The following is a 14320-nucleotide window of genomic DNA, read 5'->3' on the forward strand; positions in this document are numbered from 1 at the left end:
GTTAATCCTGTCTGCATGATATGCTATTTATGTATTTTTGGTAACATTTTTGTCTTTCAGGATAAAAAAAAAAACACCCTGCCACTTTCGTTTGAGATTAAATAATTCAAAACTTAATGGATCTTCGCATCTTCAACGGAATTCGAACGCATATCTTTACATTGAAATGGCATCTTGGACTGTACTAAGGTGCATTTATGTAGTTTTTATCGTAAAAATATTTACGTAAAAATCTACTCTTCTAGTAGATTTTTACGTAAATAATTCGAATTTCTAAAAATATCCATCAAGAAATTGTATATACGAAAGAAAAGATAAAGGTTCGAGCAGAAATAGTTTCCTCACACACACACACACACACACACACACACACACACATGCATTAATAAATCTTGCCTTTTCAGATTCAACCTTTTCTTTCCCTCTTAATCAATAAATACGCTTTTTTCTTTTGCATTAGAGGCAACTGATTTGTATATTGGCATTACTTGTAGTTTATTATACCTCTTACTCCATAATTTTCTGGTTTTGTCATCCAGATTCACTACCAGCGGTGACATTTCGGATAATCAATAAACCAATTTCGGTAATACGTAATAAATTATGAAACTCAGTATTAGATATGCTTAAAGGAGAAGATAAAGAACGAAGCCAATAAGACAACTTCGACTTGATACAGCAATAATTAAGGAGTTAGATCATCACGCTTTCCAGGGGTCATCCCTAATTAGTATAAGTGAAGTCCACACATCGCTAATGATCCCGTATGAATACAAAATAAGCAAATAAATAAATAAATACCGTTAGAGAAGAAACACACCTATTGAAGTGGAACGAGCATCGGAAAATAAGATCCAAGAGAGAGAAAGAGAGAGAGAGAGAGAGAGAGAGAGAGAGATTGAGGCAATTAATCTCTACAAATATCAAACACTTCGATTTCCCGGAAGACGATAAGAAGAGTTTAATTTATACTGCGTGTTCCCGTTGCCGATTCCCTCTTACGGACGGTACGAAGGTTATTTCGATGCACGACGACAGGATTTTAATCATCATTAATTACCCCTGGAGCGCGTGACGGAAGAGTCATTTCTTCGTCTTATCAGATTAAACTACGAGTTCAGGAATGACTCAACTAATTAGATTGTGCATTCTGCTATAATCCACCCAAAATAGGATAACTCAGCAGAAAAACTGCAGAGTACAGAAAGAGAGCATTCAAATATGACGTTTGTGTATAATTATAAAAACCCTTCCCTCACAACCACTTTTCCCTCCTTGAAAAAAGAAAAAAAAAATGAAATATACACCCCCACACTGAATGGTGCTATTTTCAGATGACATTTTTAATCAATTATGATTAATGACTACTTTAATTCAGTTTTTAACGATTGCATATTTTCGGTTAAGTATTAAATTTAGATGATTAACGAAGACCAAATGGTGCTTCAGAGCAAACTCTGTTTCAGACTGTCAGTATTTCCGTGTGCTTCCATGTGCGCGAGTGTTTTATTCCTAAAAAAAGAGTCACGAGGCACTCAAAGTATTTTATTTAAAAAAAAAAAGAAAACACTAAATAATGTCTAACACGTGCAGGCACGCGAATGGCTCATCTGCTTAAAATTTATAGTTTTTTTTTTGTTTTGTTTAATGTGAATTTCGCATTAAATGCAATTTTATATTGTTTAAACGCCAAATGTCAATCATTGTTGAAAAGAGAAAACGATTAAAATCAATCTCTTACATTTTGGGGGGGGGGGGGAATTAAATACATTACAAATATTAGCTATCGGATTTAATTATAAAATGCATCACGTACAATAAAAGCAAAATGTTTTATGGCGTATTATATAATCCTAATAAAATGGTTATTATTAAATTCATTTCAGAGATGAGTTTCATTGCAAACTCCATCCTGGCTGAATTGAATTAATAGTTAAGTGTTGCGAAATAATCACTTAATTGGTTACTATTAATCACAACTACGTCACGCCCATTTATTCAATAGGGAGAAGGCTAATGCTATTGCATAATACGTCACTATAGATTAATATACGTAGTCATGACAACATGTATAAAATAAATCACTTAAAATATCATACAAACGACAATTATTTCGAAAGTTTCACTGCAATTACCATAAGATAACTAATGATGCATTACTTACAGATAAACATCCAGTGGGATGTTTATCCACTTGGGTCGGAAGATCCTTCCTCCGTCTAATATAATAACTTTGGTATAAAGGCGCCTTGCATTAATGTTGATAATAATGTTATAATATAACAGCATCGTATATGTTATTTTATTTTTCGGTCATGGATATTTCATTTAAACAAAATTATTTGCGAAACTTTATAATAATCATGCACTAATAATTACACGAGCATTTAGGTAGCATTTTATAAGTTCATTGATAGAACAGGGCATCTTGTTGACGGAGCCACATCTTCCTCGCTATCTTCACTTCATCATGTGACATGAAAGGATGTCCTCTCAAGTTTTTCTTCTGCTCCGGGAACAGATTGAGGTCAGATAGAACCGCGTCTGGGCAGTATGGTGCACGGTGGACTAAAGACACTGCGACCAAGGAGGGAAGGTTGTACAATAGTTCAAGCGCTTTGTTGGGAGTTGTTTATTGTCATGTTGGAGAGAAAAACTTGATGCCTGTCAGTAATTCTTCCGTTTTTTGCAGGGCATAGAGCTAATGGTGCAACCAACTGGCATGAATTCTAAAATCCCTGGACTGTTTACATTTAAGAAACCAGTGAGCATGAATATATATCTTATATTAGACCAGTGGTTCTCAACCTTTTTCTACTTGTGTACCCTTTTAAACCCATTTCTATAAACTGTACCTCTTTTTTTTTTTAAATACTGACATTTTTTTCAGTGCCTATCTTAATGTAAAATAATGTTTTTAATGTGTTTCAGTCATTACTGATTATTTTTCGTGTACCCCTAAACGGCCCACCACGTACCACCGGTTGGGAACCGATGTCTAATAATTAGACGCAAAACCTATAATTGTACATTAGTCGTGAGTATGGTCAAGAGAGTAAGAAGAAAGAAGCTGTCGACGTGGCGAAAAAAAAAATGGAAAAAGCTGACAAATTTCAAAATGCTGATAAAATAGGTAGTTGAGGTTTAGTTCATCCAGCTATTGGGATTCTTTTCAATATACTAAAATAATACAAGGCAATAGTTTCCAGCATACTTCAGAATGTTAAGTAATTTATCGTCATATTAAACCAAAATGCCATCTTCATTTTAGAAAAATCCATAAATGGACAATTAAAAGTATTTTTTCTTCTTCTTGCATAGCGATTAGTTTCTAAAAATGTCGAAGTGGGACAGTTCTTCACCTTCCCCCCACCCTAATCGTTTGTAACAGAAATAGACACTTGACCTTATGTCAAAGAAAGTAATATTCTCGCAACTGTGACGTCATCGACTAAAGAAAGTATGGCACAGAATATCGGAGACGAAATTATACAGAAATAATGACAAATAAAGAAATTTGCATAGCTTTTCAGCACGGATAAAATCGCTGTGATTAGAGATCATATAAAAGTCAGAGCTAAACCTCTCATGAAGTTTAATTCTATTACAGCGATGTAACTTGTATTTCTCCGTCTCCCCAAGGAAATGTGAGCAAATACTCACAATAGAATTATGTTTCGGACGCAATGAAAGCTCTTTTTCTCCCCACCCTCAATATACTGAGGAGAGTCACGGATGTTACTCCTATGATCTGATCACAATGACGCCTCATAATATTGAACTAGAAAACTACAACTGTCAGAGACACCGAAGCATATCGTTCGCATACGGAGAGTTTCTGTCCGTGTTATACACAAAACATATGATTATGTTCAGTAGGAGTACACGTGACAAAAATTCTAAAATCTATAAGTTGTGTAAAGTTGTGGAATATTTGTACTATGTTTATTTATTGATTGATTTTAGAAAAGGGAAGAAAATTAAAGATATGGATTTTCAAGAATTATGGAACGAATAAGAAACAAAACCAAAGAGAGATAAAAAAAAAGGAAAGAAACTGAACTGCCCTGCAAAATTATAATCTTTACTATGTAATATTTTCCTTTTGACTTTACTTCACAGTTTTTTTCTTTTATAATGAAAATGCGGCCAATATAAAATGAAAATTAGCCAATATAAAATTCTTTATAGTGTACTACGGCAGCTACTTGAGAAAATAATTAGGTAAGTGTGCCAAAATTTCTAAGGAAATCGAGGGATATTTTCTTAGTAAATTGCTTTGGTTATTTGCTCCTTTTCTCGTTTGCGAAAAAAATAAGACCAATGTCTAGTTTTTCATTCATTTATTCATTCTTTTTTTTAATCAGAAGCATATTAAAGCCATAAAAATGATTCAAAAATCGTCTAATAAAAATGATTGATTTATCTCATAATTTCATGCTAAAAATAGTCCCAGTAGTCTTGTAATGTAATTACTGAGGTTACAAAAATAAAATAAATTTATCTGAAAAATTTAAATCAAATATATTTAAAGTTTCATTTTAATTTTACATTTTGTTCTGTTTGTCAAAGTTGTGTCGTAACGATCTAGAAATTCTGTGATGTTTGGAAACAAAGAGTATACAATATTCCTGAAAAGCACGCTACTTAAAAGGGTTGAGCATTTGAATGTTTAAACCCTCGGTCCACCCTCAACGCAAGTCCTTTTAAGCAATACAAAAGGAGAAGTTCTTTTATTTCTCTCTCAACAGGGAAGTATAAATGTGTGAAAATATGAATGAATATGGCGTTAAATTATCTACGAATGGGGTCCTTACGCCAAAGTTGTTATTCTATATTGGGTTACTTTATTTCACTAAGGTTTTTATTTAATAAAATATGGTCCTCCTTGTGAGAGAGCCTCAAAAAATCATTTTAGCATCAAATAATTTACATTTTAATTTATTAAATTATCGTTATAATCCTCCATTGAAATAATCATAAAAAAATCTTACCTTTGACGGCATTCAATTTACTACCGACCATCTGCTTTGCAACGAAGGCTGCCATTTTGCGGGATACTCAGAAGTTCAACGGAATTAAAGGGAAGGGATGGGATACGGGAAGGGGTAGGTTTAGGGTGGTACAGGCGGGGTTGATAACTGGAAAAAAAAGTGAAACAATATCATAAGTAGGAAATAATTAGCGTAAAAACACATATTATAGCTTAAGTTAGTTTTTAATTGGAAGAACAATCACAATTTGCATAAAATTAAGTCTGCATGCAATAAAAATGAAGATACTAATTACACTCCCTGTGATGGAGTTCGTTATACTAAAAACTGAAAAATACTTTTAAGACTGACGATCTAAATATCTTGTTTTTATAAGGAAACCCAATTCGATTTAGTCTGGGCAGCAACCAAAAAAAAAAAAAAAACGTATTTGCTTAGAAAGTATTTTTTCCCCCGCCTAGTTCTTTATCGGAGCGACCTATAGTGTGCAAAAGCTTGCATGTCATTATCATTAGAGCGAAAAGTTCGGACACGCTACTTGTTTATTCTGTCAAGAATTTTTTATAAAAAAAAAAGTCTTAGGCAGCATCTTAGAAGACTATAAAAAAGTCTAGTAACAAAACAAAACAAAAAAAAAACAGTTTTGCACAACGGGAGCAAACATTGATTTATGAGAATAACTTATCGATTGATGCAATTCTATTATACGAACGGCTTCCATTATTTTTGCAATAAACCGTGTGTTTATTTAAATTCTTATTATTGCTAAGTTGTCTGTCTTAATAACTTCTACTTTGTTAACGGCTTTCTCATAAATGTGCACGAAGCAGCAGTTCGATAAGGCCGCTTAACGAATCCATGCTCCTAGTGGCAATATTTTTCTTTCCTCACTTCAAACAATACACCAAACGATAAAGGTTTTATCACGTACTTCTCATAAAGTCAAACACGAGATCTCGCTGAAATGCTACTGGCGCGTAATTGCTACTGTATTCCTACGTGCTTACGGATGATTACGTTATGTTTGCAAGAGAAGACTGAATATATTCAAAGAGACAAATCAAACATATCAAGGAGCGGAGGCATTTGAATTTATGACATTTGAAATAGCAGGGCAATCAGCAAAAAAAAACAAACCAAATCTATCCTTCTAGATAATTTAGTCTGCCTGTGGTGGTGTAAGAATAAACAAAAATGGAGCAGAAACCAAAACAAGCGTATAATTTGTGTGTGTAGTTCATGGATCTGAAGTCCTGCATCATTTACATGTGTAAGTTATAAATGGAGGTAGTCATGTTTATAGGTCTTTCGAGACGGATGGACAGTTTGATGCATGATTCAATCTACTGCTTAGGATTGTTTCTCGGTTTAATGATTTTTGCTGGCAGATTACTTCGCGACAAATAAAAATGGAGTTTGCTAAAAGATACATGGATTTGATTCCAGCAGATAATGTCTACGGCTGTGCCTAAGAAAATATTTATACGGTAAACAGAAACCGATGAATATTTAAATGTTAGAAGGTAAGGGCTTAGTGGCTTTCTTTTTGAATTTTCAACTTTCATATTTCACTGTTGAAAATCAACCGCGGAGAAGAATTCACAATTCCATTATCAATAATCTCACCAAGGACTCATCCTTAAATATCACACCACATTTTTTAAAAACAAATGTTGATCCCCACTCACAAATACCACATCGTTCGACTCCTCTCTTCTCCTCCATGTGTCACAAATTAAAAAAAAAAAAAGAGTTAAAATTAAAAAAAAAATTCACAATAAACACCGACTAAATATTTTGCACGATGCGTTATTTATTTATTTTAGCTAAATGTAATTGCAAAATCTTAAAACTGCTGACTACGCGCCTTATGACGTCAGTGTATAGCACCAGAGAGGTGATAAAATCTTTCAGCATATGTCTTGGAATCGTTCTGTTCAAAAATGAAAAGAGTATGCATTATATACCATACTGTGCTTTATTATACGTGGAATATCTATGCGTATTTTGCTAAGCTCAGAAATATGCTTTTAACTTTTCAACTCAGTTACTTTGCACCTCCATTAGGCAGCTGTAGCTAATACGGTTGGACTTTCGAAATGTAGAGTGCTTATTTTTATTTCCAAAAAGTGAACAGACGCGTGCCTGTCTGTAATGAGCCAACTGCGCATCGAATGGACAATGTTAAGAACGCAATGGCTGCGACAAAAGGAGCAAATGGCGAGACTGGCGTATTAATGAGAATCATTGACTGGTCCCGTCTCCATGTCTCTTTCCATGGACCATTCGTTCCACCTGGAGACAAAAGCATTGCCAGTGAAATAGGAAACGCGAAGACAGAAATAGAAAGAGGGTCGTGGCTCCAAGAAAGACACTGATAAACAGAAAAGCCAAACGCATAAAGCAACGCAATGTGAAAAGATAAGATACTGTTTTATTTATGGCCATTGCACAATGAACATTGACATTTTTCATATGTCCATTTCGCCTATCGGTTTCCTATACGTTTCCCCCTCCCCCTGCTTTCTCGTTTACTTGCTTCTCTATAGATCGTGATCTTTGTTTTTTAAGGGTACAATCCGATTTCGTTGGCTATTTTATTTTCGTTTTATAGTTTCGAGTTTCCCTTTATCTGGTCTATTTGTTTCGGATCTATTTTATCAATACCTGTATTCGTTTCGGTATGAAGTTTCCTGGATCTTCTGCAAGTTGTTCTTTTCAGAGAAATACTTGACTAAAGAGACTATTGTACATCTGAGTTCCTATTTCAGTAGGCGGAATATCGAGAAAATAACTCTGATAAAAATCAAAGTAAATAGGAATGGACTGAGATAATTATTTCTGATTTCATAACTGTATATATAATGAAATATCCTCCATTTTAAGGACAAATTATATTTGGAAAACCTATTTGCACTGATATGATAGAAGCGCAAGTAGACGTGATTCTCACAACAATGGAATTTATTTTATCGCCTTTTTCTCTTTCGAAAATATTGATGACAAAAAATTAGGTCATCTGCTGAAAACAGCTCATTCTACTTGTTATTTAAAATAAAAGACTCCTATTTTATTCGATTTATTACTGCTTCTAAAAATACATCATCTTGATGATTATTGTTCCGTATTTTCAGTTTTAAAGAAGTAAACATTAGTTTTATAATTGTGAAATCTTTGGCTAAGAATACATTTCTGTCCATAAATATGCAAGCATAAATATAATTCGTACTAGAAAAACATTTGAAGATAAATGAGCATTACTTTTAGAAGACCATAATGATAAGTACGAATTTGTTTTTATTACTGTCAGAAGTAACATTCTCAGACTACCCACTGTACAATTAAATTATCGCTATCAAAGAGAGAAGAATAGACCGATTTCGGTCGATAAACTTTCAACATTAGACTACCTTCCGACTAGTAGTGCAGTGCAATTATATAAGTTGAGCTGTAAAATCGATGCCAAGATACTGTCCTTAATTAAGGCCCAGTAATGCATTTTCAAATACGCACAGTATAACAATGTTATGTTTCGAGCGCACTTCTTTCCAGCTGCACAAAACAGCGAATGATCAGAAATACAACTCTTCTACAATTAGGTTATTTTAATGTGCATCCAGTGTACCATTACCAATCACTGCTATAATTTACCTCTATAATTATGCTTCGAGAACCAGCAAAAATTACTTTGTTTTATCATTTTTAATTTAATAATACATAAATTTCAAATCTGATGGAGTGGGAAGAATTCTTTCTCTCACCTCATTTCTGAAATAATTCTAATGTGTGTGTGTGTGTGTAAACAAAACTTTATCTCTATTTATTTCTATTATAAACTGTCTTTTGTGGTCCATTTCATTGCGAACAAAATGAAATTAATTTTTCTATCAATTTATGACTTTTAAGAAGAACACATTAAGTACCCAGCTGTCATCTATAGTAATGGAAAAAGTCGGTAAAGAAAGTGAAAAAAAAAAATGAAGGGATAGAGAAAAAAAGGACGAAGAAATCAAATAAAGGTAGAGAAAAATCAAAAAGGAAAAGAGAAATAGAAAGACTGAAAGACAAATATAAAAAGTAAACAAATAAAGGAAGATATGTGAAAAAGAAAAAAAATAACGACAAAAGAAAGGAAGAGAAATGAAAAAAATGAAAGAGAAGGACAAAAGAAAGAAAGAGAAATGAAAAAAATGAAAGAGGACAAAAGAAAAGAAAATAAATGAAAGAATTAATAGAAGAAAGAGAAACGCAAAAAAAATAAGGAAGATAAATAAAAAAAGAAAAATTAAGGAACATAAATAAAAAAAGAAAAATGAAAGAGAACGACAAAATAAAAATAAAACAGAAAGAAAGAGAAATATAAAAAGGGAAAAAATAATGAAAGAGAAAGGCAAAAAGAAAAAATAAGGAAGATAAATAAAAAAACAGAAGGGATGAAAACAAAGAAATAAAAAACATAAAGCACGAACAAATAAAATAAAATAAAAATAAATTAAATTAAACTATACCCTTATGACCAACAGTGTTCGTCATATAAGCCCAAAGAGGGTTTTTATAATAGTAATATAATTTAAATAAAGCCCAAGACATTACATAAAGTATATATTTACTAATGCTGTGCATTTCCTTAATTGAACTAACTTTTATTTAATCTAGTTTAATCTACAAACCGAACCTCAATTACTTTCAACCCTCCAAAAAAATCCCTGTAAATTTTTTTTGCATCGTTGACCGGATTCGAACCAATTATTCGATGAGAAAATCCTTTGCTCACCTCCACATGGGATCAGCATAACGAAAAAAAAAAATACGTAAAACTGAATAGTCACTGAATACAAATTTTACAAAACGAAATCTTGCTTTTGAAATAAAGAGGGACAAAAAAATGTAGAGTAGGAGAATTTATCAATTATTTTAAATATTGATTTTTATTAAAGTGCACAGGTAGAGCTTTTTAATAAAACAGCACTGGTAGTCGCTGCATAATAAGGAAATACAACTGCATTACCCAAAGAAAACTGCGTTTTGGTGGCACCTACAGATCTAGTTTGTCTCTTCTACAACGACCTAATTGCCAGTGTCAGTACAATTCGAGTTCTTTTCCTTGCTCTATTCTATTTTCTCTCTCTCTTTTCCCTTGTTTCTGAGAGCTGTTAGTCGCCCCGTGTAGCCATCGAGTATTCCCAACTGTGTCCGATAATTTGGGGAACAGGAGGGACAAATTTGATAACACCACTTTACCTTCCAAGGCATCCCAAATGGCAAGTGCACGACCAAAGAGGACAGCAGTGGAGTTTTTAGCCTTAGGTGCAATTAATAGATCACTCTCGTAATCTGGTGTTCATATTAAGGGCTAGTAAAAGACCAGTATTCGCTTTGAGTTATCTTATTTAAGCTTTAGCGTTCTGGAAATATATCAAATGGATGCAAACGCATGAAAGCAGAATGATTTTTAAAAACCAGACAGTCAATAAAGAAAATGGTTGAATTATTTACATTGACAGAGACTATATCCCATTGAGAAATAAATTGTGTTCTTCAGTACAATAAATAAACTGATAGTACAAAAGACGGTACATATTTATTACTTAATTAATATCTTTATTGCAACGTGCTGTATTTGTTAGGTAACTGACGTTAAAACTGAATGCCTAAACTTGGATGCATCAGTGACTTAATTTGTTCTGACCATTTCACTTCATAAACAGTTTCCGAAACATCCGAAATCATGACAGTAATAATAATAATAATGTATGTGGAACTTATTGTATTCAATGATAAAAGAGTTCTTTCTCAATAGTATTATTGACTAGCTACACTATTTATTTGTTATCATAACAGTTGAATCTGGAGATGTTTGCCGTATGCATTTTAAGCCAAACATTTATTGATATTTGTAGTATATAACTTTCTTTTATTTTTTTTAAATTTAGACAGTAACATAGTCTAAATAAAATACAATGAAGTGACTAAAGAATCTTAGTAAATTCAGCAAAATCCGCACATCTGTATATATATTTGAAGATCAATCAAATCGAATCTCTTTATGTGAATACCAGACAAAAAAAATGTCCAAATCGTGCATTTTATTACCAAATAAAATGTACCGACCAAATCGTACATATTTATTTAAGATACTAAAGGTTAGATTATCCAATTAACGCGTTTCTTTTTTTCAAGCAAGTTCAGGCCTCTAATAATTAGGATGGCGGTCTCACACCGGGTAATCATCTAATGATATTCGTAATCAGACTGGTAAGTGTGCCTGTTTCTAGAGCTGATCTCTCTCGAAGAAAAAAAGAACGAGTTTTCGAAAGGCTCCATAGCTCAGTCAGTATCAACGATGCCTTTTTCGGCTGGAGGACTTGGGTTCAAATCCCGTTTGGATGCGAAGAATATCTTTATAAGGGATTTTCAGTTGAAAATGAGATATCTGGTCTAATATGGTGGCAGAAAGTTTTTCTCTCAAAAATGTTTATTGAATTTTTTATCCCGCAAAAATAGCCAGAAGAATACACGCGATTTACTGAGTGCGCTGTTTTCATAGGCTTAGTTCCTTTATTCGGAAGTAAACAATTACAATTGTCGAAAGAAATACTTTGACTTTTACCACGCGAAATCGACTATTTCATCAAACCTCGCTTTTGTAAGGTCTTCATCGGTTCCTAAAAATTGACATTTCATATAAAGAATATGAATATACAATGAACGACCAGACGTTTCATTGCATGACTAACATTTCATTCGAATTTTTAAAGTATTTACTTTGGAATAAAGAGTTTATTTTCAACTACAAAAAAGTAATATGGTTAAAAAAATGTGATCTGAGATAAAACTTAAGAGATTGAATGGCAATATCTAAAAAAACCCTGACAGGCTAGCGAGGAATGCATATAGCACATTGTTTACAAATCTAAAAAAAAATAAAAATAAAAACTGCCAAGTGGAGCAAAGAAGTCAAACGCATACGAAAAAATATGAAATCAAACCAAACATGTACTCTAGAAAGTAGCAAGAAATTTGTAAGAAAGCAAAGTTATGCATCAAACCAGCGAAACCAACATCAGGGAAGGATTTTCGAAAGAATATAAAAATAAGGTAAGAATATAAATATCACGACTGCGGTAAAATATTCTGGAGACTATGGAAAAATATTCGAAATCGGAGGAGTGTCATTCCTGACAGCACACACCATGCCGCTTATAAAAATGTGAGCATTCGTTTCAATTCTCCAGCAGAATGCATTTATTTTGATTGTGTTGTGAAGGAACTCTCCTTAAAGAATTTACTGTGTTGGAGCATTAGATTGATTATAAAAATGTATCTGCCATAGCAGTTATTGCAGCTATGTTTAAATAGCCAATTGACTGTATACCTAATAATAAATATAATTGGTCCTTTCTATGAAACGAAAGTCTTTGATACTTCTAATTGGATAGCTCCAAGTTAATTGTTAGATAATAAAAATAAATGCAATTTATTTATTTTATTTTCATTATCACGTGCATTGCAGAAAATTGCACAAGTGCCAAGCAGATTCATTTTTATTAGAATTTGATATTTAGGAACATTTACTCTAAATTTTGAAATGCCGTTTCAATTTTAGCTTCTTAAATTTGGTAGCGACGAGCTAACAAACTATTCGAAACTGAACAAAATTATATCAAATGACAATAAATAAGTTATAGGTAAGTAAATAAACCAAAGGACTTTCGGTCCAATTGTTGTAAAAATATAACATTGCAATAATGATGTAACCCTACATATCGGAACTTATTAATATTTTCTAAACACAAATTCGATTAAAATATAATTGTAACATTGAGATTACGCTTCTCTAACTTGTACAAGGGGAATATCCTTCCTTGAGTGAGATGAAAGGATAATCCTCAGAATCTTTACAGAAAAGATCAACTCAGAATTTTCTTTCTTTGACAATATGCGCACTCACAATTTCAAATGTCGAATCCCTTTGTTTTTTAAACTTATCAAAAATCTGTTCTTAATTAAGTTTGGTTGTGAGCATTACTGAAATAAACAAAAGACAAATCTCAGCTAAGAAAATAATTAAATATTTACAACTTCAAATAAGAAAAAAAATAAATTTTATTTGTTAAGTTCATAGTGAAAAATAAAGCAACATTAATTATTTTGTGTTTCCATGGAATCACAGATAGCCAATGTGGTGTTATTACTTTCATGTTTACTTAGATGTTAAATTACTGCGTAATGTTTCCAACATTAAACACTGACTTGTTCAAATTTCAATACACAAGATTAAATTAAGGTAAATAAATAAAAAAAAAATCTACAAAAGAAGCAGCCTTTCTAAACTATAAAATAAATAAACAAAACCTTTTATGTTTAACGATAGAAGGGAATTGGAATCGCGAAAAAGATAATAATGCTTTGTTAACTCCCACGTAAACGAATGCCAAAAAGAATGATAATGTACATCGACTTTTACACGTAATTAAAGTATTGCACCTATTATACTATTATACTAATATAGTGTTCATTAAAAGATGATATGAACACAATACAAGCACTTAGTCTACTCAATGAATTCTATTGTGCGTAAGATTAATCTTAATTCGAATCGATTACGATGAAGTGTAAACTCTTTACAATTAATAATTCTGCAGTAGACAGAAACTGCCAAAATTACACACAGAATGGATAGAAACTCAAATAGTTTCGCCGCACTGAGATTCATTCCCATTCTCTTTTTTTTTCCTTAACGCTCTGAGAGCTATGTGCAAATGTTTGGTTGTTAAACTAGTGGAATATTAATGTCTCTTGTATTACTTGCCTGCTGCATATCTTCACTGAAATTATTGAGCTAAAATCTCACGGTTAATTAGTGCTTGGTTCATTTAACTTAAAGCTGAACATCCAAGGTCGGCAGATGCCTGTTTAATACATGCAAACTATGTTTTCTGGAGGCATCTCATTTGTTCCTGTAGGGAAAAAAAAAAACAGTGAAGAAAAGGAAAACAAACTCTTCAACCTTTGCTTGCGATTGGTTAACTCAGTTCCTTTTTGAAACGTGATAGAAAAAAATATTCGTTTTTGATATGAATCTAGAAGCAAATCTTTGTATCCATGAGCGTGTGCTACCGACTGCACACTGGGGACGTCTTAAATCCCACTATGTTGATTGCTTCGTAACTGCTTTGCTTTAGGGGTGATCTACTTATAAGATCTACGTGTAAGTGGCTGTGGTGTTTAGCAGAAGCTGCATAAACACATACACACAAGGATAACTTATGAACATTAAATTTGTGTCGTATCACGTGATGTTAAGACATGCGCTTCGCATTCAA

The 14320-nt window shown here is 32.7% G+C and overlaps 1 protein-coding gene across 3 annotated transcripts in view; it reads right to left on the reverse strand.

Moving 5' to 3' along the window:
- Positions 1-14320, reverse strand: part of LOC150110555 (complexin-like) — a 542097-nt gene that overhangs the window by 147657 nt on the left and 380120 nt on the right. For all 3 annotated transcript variants that reach the window (XM_090394731.1, XM_090394737.1, XM_090394745.1), the window contains one exon: positions 4995-5141. In XM_090394731.1, coding sequence (XP_090250857.1) covers positions 4995-5049 — 55 coding nt within the window. In that variant the 5' untranslated portion in view covers positions 5050-5141. The remainder of the gene's footprint in view (positions 1-4994; positions 5142-14320) is intronic.

The sequence above is a fragment of the Typopeltis vanoorti genome, chromosome 1, assembly GCF_054136105.1.
Source record: "Typopeltis vanoorti isolate ZY-2024b chromosome 1, IOZ_Tvanoo_1.0, whole genome shotgun sequence".
In the NCBI taxonomy this organism is placed as follows: Eukaryota; Metazoa; Arthropoda; class Arachnida; order Uropygi; family Thelyphonidae; genus Typopeltis; species Typopeltis vanoorti.